At 38.1% G+C, this 8955-nt stretch overlaps 1 protein-coding gene across 1 annotated transcript; it reads right to left on the reverse strand.

The window, feature by feature from the left end:
- Positions 1-245: 245 nt before the first annotated feature.
- Positions 246-8021, reverse strand: LOC135232018 (oocyte-secreted protein 2-like). The gene is made up of 4 exons (XM_064289292.1): positions 7844-8021; positions 2871-3049; positions 1335-1438; positions 246-381 (listed from the first exon to the last, which is right to left on the reverse strand). Exons 1-4 carry the CDS (start codon positions 7917-7919, stop codon positions 246-248), a joined length of 495 nt encoding a protein of 164 aa, XP_064145362.1. The 5' UTR covers positions 7920-8021.
- Between the last annotated feature and the right edge of the window lie 934 nt (positions 8022-8955).

The raw sequence follows: 8955 nt of genomic DNA on the forward strand, positions 1-8955 counted from the left end.
AAATAGGTATGAATTAGCTAATAAAAAAAATAGTTAACATTAAATCAACAAGACATACCTCTAATGAATAAAAGTATCTAAACATACACTTTTGCTGAATCTGGGCCTTTACTAAATTAGGGCTTTTTAGGGATCAGATACCTAAGCAGAGATTTATACCAATTATTTTTCTTTACAAAAAAAAAAATTTTTTTTTTTTTTTTTTTTACAAAATCACAATGCCCATTCCAAGTTTCCACTTCTCCTTAAAACAGGGAGCCACTCTGACAGGAACTTAATAATCCTATCTCTTCTGGTGTTGTCTCAAAATCAGCAATAAAGGGACTGGGATCAACCTTTATTTCATTATCGGTAGAAACTGGTGTAAGCCACACTGATTTTCTAAAGAAAAGAGAAACAGAGAGAATGTAAGATTAGGCATATTTAGTTTTAGAAATGTCTGAGTTTAAAATTGGAGCCAAGTCACTTTTACCACTGTTTTTAATACCATGATCATTTTCAGGGTTTTGGGTTTTTTTTTTTTTTTTTTTAGGAGTATGGCAGAGTGTCAGTGTCCTGTATCTTCTGGGTAAGGTATAGAATTTGGGCAGACTTGTTTATAAAAAAGCTAATTCCAGAAGATCTCCCCATGTTTCTGATCAGACTCACTGAGAGTACAGATAAATGGCCTTAGATGATTGGTAATACTTGCATTCCTGGAATACTGAAGTGCCCAGATAGTCAAACTTAGCCAAAGGAATCATAAAAATGGTGATTAAAAGCTGTTAAAATTTTGATCTGACCCAGGGTAATGGTGGTGGTGGTAAAGGAAGAGAGTGTGTGTGTGTGTGTGTAAAAGTTATGTGCCAAAATCTAATCTTTTGCCCTTATTGGCATTGCCTTCAATTTTTTTCTAAGGGAGATAAGCCACAGGCAACATAGTGATTACTATCAAAATAGGAATACCTTATTCACCACGATTAACCTGGTGGCCTATGGAGAGATAACTCCAGGGCCTTAGGACAGAACTCTTTGCACTACTCTAAGCACTGGCTAGTGTGCAGGACTGTCAAAAAATATATACAATACAGAATCAAGGATTGGTTTCTCTTTAGGGTTCAGCTACTCCCCAGGGTATCATTCAATTCCTTAGCCTTGGTTTTGCTTTATGGACATAAGCCAAAGGAAAGAATATTCATTAAAATGTTTCTATACATGTTAATTCGGGATTTGTTTGGAATTATGCTTATGGCTTAGCCATGATACAATCTCTAAAATCTATTCTTCTGCAGAAGCATCTGGAAAGTGAGAGTGAAGCCTGAGCATTGATAGGAAGTCTGGTCTGCTGGACTCACCGAGAGGCCGAACACTCCAGAGGGATTTCCTGACTGGCATAATGCATATTCCTTGGGATAAAATGCATCTCCGTTTGAAAAAGGAGGATGTCCTTTGAAATAACCTAGGAGAGCACCAAGTTTTAGGAGAAGGTAATTCTAGTAACAGAGGGATACACATATTTGAGTAGGAAGCAGAGGGCATTCAGGATCTCAAGAATGGCTCTTACCACTGTAAGACATGCAAAGTTCTGACAACCCACTGGGATAGGAGTGTCATCTATAAAGGTGAATTTCAAGTGCCCACAAAAGTCTTAATAGTATACAGGAGCACATTTAAACTACCACGGAGAGCCATCTTTATGATTCATTAATTAAAATGCTTTCAACATTTCCTTTGAGAAAGATGATTTGGTAGTCAAATAACTCGAAGGACAAGCTTTGGAGGATAATCATCCTGGTTTAGCTTCTAAACTACCACCGACCAGATGTGTATCCCAAGACACAGTTTTTCAAGCACTTCTGAAGGTCTAATTCCCTGACTTCTAAAATAAAGACATCTTACTTAGAGGTGACTGTTAGAAGTAGTCATAAAAAAAAAAAAAAAAAATTTTTTTTTTTTTTTTTAGTCATAGGCCCAAAATATTTGTGTAGTATAAATACAAATTGTTTAACGTTGGAAATCTGTAAGAAGATACTGTTCCAGGAAAACACCACAGTTTAAGATTCTCGCATAGCAAAATAAACCAACCAAGTTTTTATTCCAATGAAATCCACTGCCTATATTGATACAGACGCTCATGGAGCATGGACAGATTAAAAAGACTTAAACTTGAATATGATATACCTTCCCCAGGATTGGTGATCTTTCAACATTAGGGACACTGAATAAAATTAAAACTGCCTGCTAAGCATTAGTGAAATACCAAAAAACCAAACGAGTTGCTGTTGAGTTAACTCCCACTCATGATAACCCCATGTGTTTCCAAGTAGAACTGCACCCCATAGGGTTTTCAATGGCCTTGACCTTTCCAAGGTAGATCACCATACATTTTCTTCCAAAGCACCTGTGGGTGGATTTAAACCACCAACCTTTCAGTTAGCAGCCACACATTTAACCGTTTGTGCCACCCAGGGACTTAGTGAAATACAGTAGTAGCCTAAAGATGATTTAAAATCAGTTCCTTATTCAGGCTGGAAATCTGTGTTCTAAGGTCCTGCCTGATATTTGAAATTAAGAAATGAGGAACTGTGTTGTCATCTACCCATACATTACTATAAAAACCAAAAAACCCATTGCCATAGAGTTGATTCCAACTCACAGTGACCCTATAGGACAGAGTAGAACTGCCCCATAGGGTTTCCAAGGAGCCACCAGTGGATTCGAACTGCCAACCCTGTGGTTAGCAGCCAAGCTCTTAACCACTAGGTCACCAGTGCTTCATACATTACTATAACTAGGAGCAAAATTAGTTATTTTCTTTTAAATAGTACTCTGAAAACCAGGCATAAAAACCTGACAAAATATTTAGGAGGTTTTTTTTTTTTCTTTCTCACCTTTGTCCTGATGCCACAATCATTAACACAGTATACAAAATCATATGCATATGTTTGTATCCGAGTCGGAGGGCAGCCCAATCCCAGAAATAATTCATCAGCAAATATATACAGATTGCTGCTGCACGAAGATGGGCTGACTGTGACCATCAGCCAGTCCATAGAACAACTTACTTGTGCTGCAGAAAGAATCAAATAAGAAAGTGTCAGTTGTATAGCTACGTTAAGGAAGAGTTTAAAGAACATTAGTTCTGCCCTTTGTGATAAATAACAGTAACCTCAGCTTAGAGAATAGCATACAAAGCATTTCCATCTTACCACTCTTTTCCAAAATATCTACATAATTTTGTCTTCAAATAACTGATCTATTGCCATCACATCACTCTCAACTCTTAGTGATCCTATAGGACAGGATAGAACTGCTCTATAGGGTTTCTAATGCTCTAATCCTTACTGAAGCAGACTGCCACATCTTTCTCCCAGGGGGCAGCTGGTAGATTCAAACTGCTGACCTTCTGCTTCACAGCTGAACACTTAACCACTGTGCCACCAGGGCTCCTCATCAAATAACTAGCTTTGTTATTTGACAACGGGAAAAAAACCTACATGCAAGGATAAGAAAAACAATAACTTTATAGCCCCCTGCTTCCTCCTAAAGAAGTTAGATTTCAAAAAGGTGATATATCTGTTGTTGTTAGGTGCCATAGAGTCCATTCCGACTCATAGTGACCCTGTGCACAACAGAACAAAACACTGCCTGGTCCTGCCTGCACCATCCTTACAATCGTTGCTATGCTTATGCCCATTGTTGCAGCCACTGGGTCAATCTATCTCATTGAGGGTCTTCCTCTTCTTCACTGACCCTCTACTTTACCAAGTATGATGTCCTTCTCCAGTGACTGATCCCTTCTGATAACATGTCCAAAGTACGTGAGACATAGTCTCACCATCCTTGCTTCTAAGGAGCATTCTGGTTGTGCTTCTTCCAAGACAGATTTGTTCTTTTTTCTGGCAGTCCATGGTATATTCAATATTTTTCACCAACACCACAATTCAAAGGCATCAATTCTTCTTTAGTCTTCCTTATTCGTTGTCCAGCTTTCCCATGCATATGAGTCAGTTGAAAATACCATGGACTGGGTCAGGTGCACATTAGTATTCAAGGTGACATCTTTGCTTTTCAACACTTTAAAGAGGTCTTTTGCAGCAGCAGATTTGCTGAATGTAATTAGTCTTTTGTATTCTTGACTGCTGCTTCCATGGGTGTTGATTGTGGATCCAAGTAAAATGAAATTTTTGACAACTTCAATCTTTTCTCCATTCATCGTGATGTTGCCTATTAGTCCAGTTGTAAGGACTTTCATTTTCTTTATGTTGAGGTGTAATCCATACTGAAGGCTGTAGTCTTTGATCTCCATCAGTAACTGCTTCAAGTCCTCTTCACTTTCAACAAGCGAGGTTGTGTCATCTGCATAATATATCTAGGACTACAGAAATGAGGCAGAAATAAACCATAACATATCAGGCTAGGAGTAATATACTGCCAGTCATGCTTTTTTGGGGAGCAGGAATGAGAAATGATGGTGATGGTATAGAATTCATATCCAGAGCAGCCAGAACCAGAAACAATAGCCACCGTAAGAGGAAATCATATGAAGACAGAAAATCCACTGTGTGGGAGGCGATGGAGGAAGAGATGGATAATATTAATAGGTGGAAGTTCTATCAAAGTTTTCATGTAAAACCCATTCTTATACTCTACATTGAAATATTCATTAAATCAATAATAATCACTATTTCCAATGGATTCATTTTCCTTTGGAAGAAGTGACGGTGAGCTGGATCCTGATTTAGTGTGCTAGATGAAAATAAACCAAAAGTTATGAGGGGACAATTAGAGTTAAAAGTTCAAAAGTTCTTCTACTGTTTAGAAAGAAAATAAAAAATGTATTACCTTTGTAATTTGTGGATGCATGTTAAAGTTCAGAAAAAAAAACTTATAAATTAGACAGATCGAGAAACTTCCAAATTAGAAAAGATTAAAATAGAATGAAGAAAAGGACAAAAGTAAACTTCAAAAACCTAGAAGGCAAAAAAGGAAAGGGAAAAGAAACAAAAAGCCAAAAACAGAAAAGCAAAAACTAAGTAATAAGATGGCTCTGATAAATGAATTGCAAATATATCAGTGATAATAATAAATGTAAGTGGACAAAATAATCCAGGCTAAAAAAAAAAAAGAAAGAAATGGTAGTTTGTTCATATAATCAAATTCTGTATAGCATAGGAAATTGTTATAATTATACATATAAACATACATAAATCTAAAAAAATAATTGTTCCAAAAACCAAGTCACAATGCAAATCTTATATATAGATAGAAAGTTCAAAATGAGAGAGAAACACAATTTTTTTTAAAAAGAGATTATTTCCAAATAAAGGGAGACTGTTCTTAGGGATAGGCAGTACCTGTCCTACAAATATAAAGGCACTAGATTCTTAAAACCCTAACCCCAGATCTCAACTGAGACAGTCTCCTCGTGTTACACAAAATCAAAAAGAAATAGGGCTTTTAAGTCTCATTTTTCCATTTTGGCATTCATACAAGTAACTCCACACAACCTGTCATCCAAGCCAGAATAAATCAATATTTTAAACATGGATTTATTTTATTAAGCATCTTTATATTCACAGCTGCACAGAAAATAATAAATGTTACTGTGCATAGAGCCCTGAGGGCTCCGTTAAACATATATAGAGATAATACACGATTTGTCCAGGGGAATACAGCCTGATGACTACGAAGGCTCAGGACTCGTATTGTACAATTTCTCTGTACCGTGATGCTCTGCCTTGGAAAAAATGGAAAGCTGTTTAGATTGAAGCGAAGCCTTTGCTGATGCTGCCTGCATGCAGGACTTTCTAGGTGAACAGAAATCACAGAACGTACACTTTACTAGTTACAAAAGGGGAGGGGCAGGAGAGAATAAAAGTATAAGTAGAAATGTAATATTTAGGGGGAAACTATTCTCCCACCTGGCTAGAAAGGTCTTTAAATTTGTAGGCACTCAATTATCAGTGAAAAAGCAACTGGCTAAAGCTGCAACCCAAATTAGTCATGAGTAAGTGAAGGCTCCCAGAAGTGAAAACTCTCAGTTGGGAGAAACACAGAAACCAGTTGCCCTTGAGTCAGTTCCAACTCATGACGACCCTAGGTGTGTCAGAGTAAAACTGTGCTCCAGAGGGTTTTCAGTGGCTGATTTTTCAGAAGTAGATTGCCAGGCCTTTCTTCTGAGGCACCTCCACATAGACTTGAACCTCCAAAATTTTGGTTAGGGAAGATTATCACAAATATCCTTCATAAAGAATTCAGATGGATAAGTAGACATGGACACACTGGAAGTCTACTCTTCTCACTTCACTCTCCTTTTTTCACACTTGTATCAGAGTCAAGTTTCAGTTTGACAATCTGAGGTTGTCTCTTAAGCAGCTGTGAATCATTTGAGGAAAAACCCGAAGAATACACACCATGGCTAGCTATAGTAACAGGGCAGAAGGCACCAGAGCCACGGCCTGAATTCTTCACTCACCTCATCCCCAACAGCCAGCATTCTTTCCTGCTTCACCAGTAACTGTCCTTTCTCCTCACATGCCATTTATTTCAAGAATTAACTGCCTCACAGTGAGCTACACAAATGTAGGCATTCTGAAAGATGCTTTTTAGGTGAAATGGAAAGATACCAGAAACTATATGTGGTCCTCGCTTATACAAGGTAATAGCCCAAATGAATAAATAAGAAATTCACATACCAGTTCCAAAGAGAGACCTCGGTTCCACCAGAAGGAAACAGACAAGGCTAAGAGACATTTTTAAAAAATAAAGAACACAAAAAGTAATATTGAAATCAGATGATGTCTCATCAAGCCTTGGACATTTGGACAGCATGAAAATGGACAATGTTCCAGGTAGAAGAATAGAAAAGGGATATTGGAAGCAACTAGTTGAAGACCCAGAAGCTGATTTATTCATTTTATTCTATTGACTTCACAGAACCACTGATGAATGTGACATGGGTGAAAGTCAGAGCATATGTTTAAAAGAAAAAAAAGAGAGAGCACAATATCATTGAAGAAAATACAAAGACCTGGAAGCAAGAAGAGGGAGTTCTGGTTGGTGCAGTCGTTAAGCACTCATCTGCTAACTGAAAGTGGGCAGTTCAAATGCATCAGCCGCTCCGCGGGAGAAAGATGTGGCAGTCAGCTTGCAGATTACAGCCTTGGAAATGCTATGGGGCAGTTCTACTCTGTCCTATAGGGTTGCTATGAGTCAGAATTGACACTACAGCCACTGGTTTGGTGTTTTCGGTTTAGAAGCAAGAAGCTCAGTTAAGAAGATACAACCAAACATCTTATAATACAATCAAGTGCTGGATAAGATCATTGACAGTGCGTTTGAAAAGGCCGGCTGAAACGTAGAGCCAAGGACTATTTCTGAGGAACATCTGCAAATGAGACTAAAAGTGGAAAGAAGATGAAAACAAAGGGGAAAGAGAGAATAAAAGCCTGAGAACTCAGACACTGAGGCAGAAAGAGAAAATGAGTAGTCAATATATAGGCTGAAGTCTATGTGGCCTAGAAATCTTTCTTTTCTAAAAAAGTGAATCTTAATTTAGGAGCATGGGTGGCACAAGCAGTTTGTGGTGGGCTGCTAACCTAAAGGTTGGCAGTTCGAACCCACCCAGTGGCTTTGTGGAAAAGGACTGGTGAACTGCTTCCTTAAAGATTACAGCCAAAGAAACCCTATGGAGAAGTTCTACTCTGTAACACATGAGTCATCCTGAGTTTGGGGGCCAACCTGAAGGCAACTAACAACAACAACAAATAACAGAGTCAGGTTCTGATGAGGGTGCCTTCGTGGAAAGCAATCATTAGGAATAACCCCTTCAAGAAAGCATTCTCAAAAACTGATGGTTTACCATTGATGTTCTCAGCACAAGGCCAAATCGAGGTAGCAAGGAGAATCATTCCCTCTAAAGCCACAGAGACTTTCATCTAGGCAGACCACTAGCACAGGCTTTCTCAGGAAACAGGAAGTGGTGACTAGCTTAAGTGATGTCTTATGGCATCGCATGCTCAGCTGCCTTCATTTTCCAACTTATTTAGATAGCCCACAGGAGGCCTTTACCACAGCTTCAGGCACCTAAAGCCTGAAACTCCTGATTACTCAAACACAGAAGCTCAAAGAGGTATATCAGGTTAACTGTGCCCACACAAGGCATTTTAAAATAGTCTAGGAGGTTGGCACATAACACGTAGTCACATAATACTTTCAATACGCAGTAAATTGCATGGAATTGTTTTTACAAGACAATTTTCAGGCACCGTAAGTTTCCATCTAATATGCCTAGTAGCCTAAATCATACATATTTGATGTCAAAAGACTATTATTTTCACTTTTCTATGGGTTTGGCTGGAAGAATCAGAAGCAGAAGTGATAAAGCGACTTGACCAGGAAAGTAAATCCCTGGGAGGGAACAAGGTCCCAAAGATAAACCAATTTTCTTGACATCAAAAAATTCACAAATCCATCTCTGTTGATTCTCCCATAACTTAACGTTTTAGTTGCTTCAGTCAGGTCAAGCCTTATAGTTATTTGCTTACAACATAAGAGGACAATTATATGTGAGTGTATATGTGAATGTGAGTGTGTGTGTGTATTATATATTTTTCTAAACTATATTTTTCTACAGCAAGTATTGGAATATATACGTATTCCAATACTCAGTTGGAATACAAGTTCCAGCTAAGAATTTTTATTATATTTTCTAAAAACATCAGTAGTGAAGTGAATATGACTGTGTAGTTTTCAAATGAACTTGGAAATCAAAGGTTGACAGTAAAGTAAATACAAAACACCTGATTTGAAAGCCTACCAACCTTGTTAGTGGCATCTGAATTACATCTTCAATGTTAATCTGCTCTCAAAATAAGTGGATGCCCAGGGCTTCCTCGTGTGTTATGAAAAGGACTTCCATTTCTGACATCACACTCTCTGGTGGATAGTGAGATCCCCAAGGCTGTGACCCCA

The sequence above is a fragment of the Loxodonta africana genome, chromosome 7 (assembly GCF_030014295.1).
Source record: "Loxodonta africana isolate mLoxAfr1 chromosome 7, mLoxAfr1.hap2, whole genome shotgun sequence".
Classification (NCBI taxonomy): domain Eukaryota; kingdom Metazoa; phylum Chordata; class Mammalia; order Proboscidea; family Elephantidae; genus Loxodonta; species Loxodonta africana.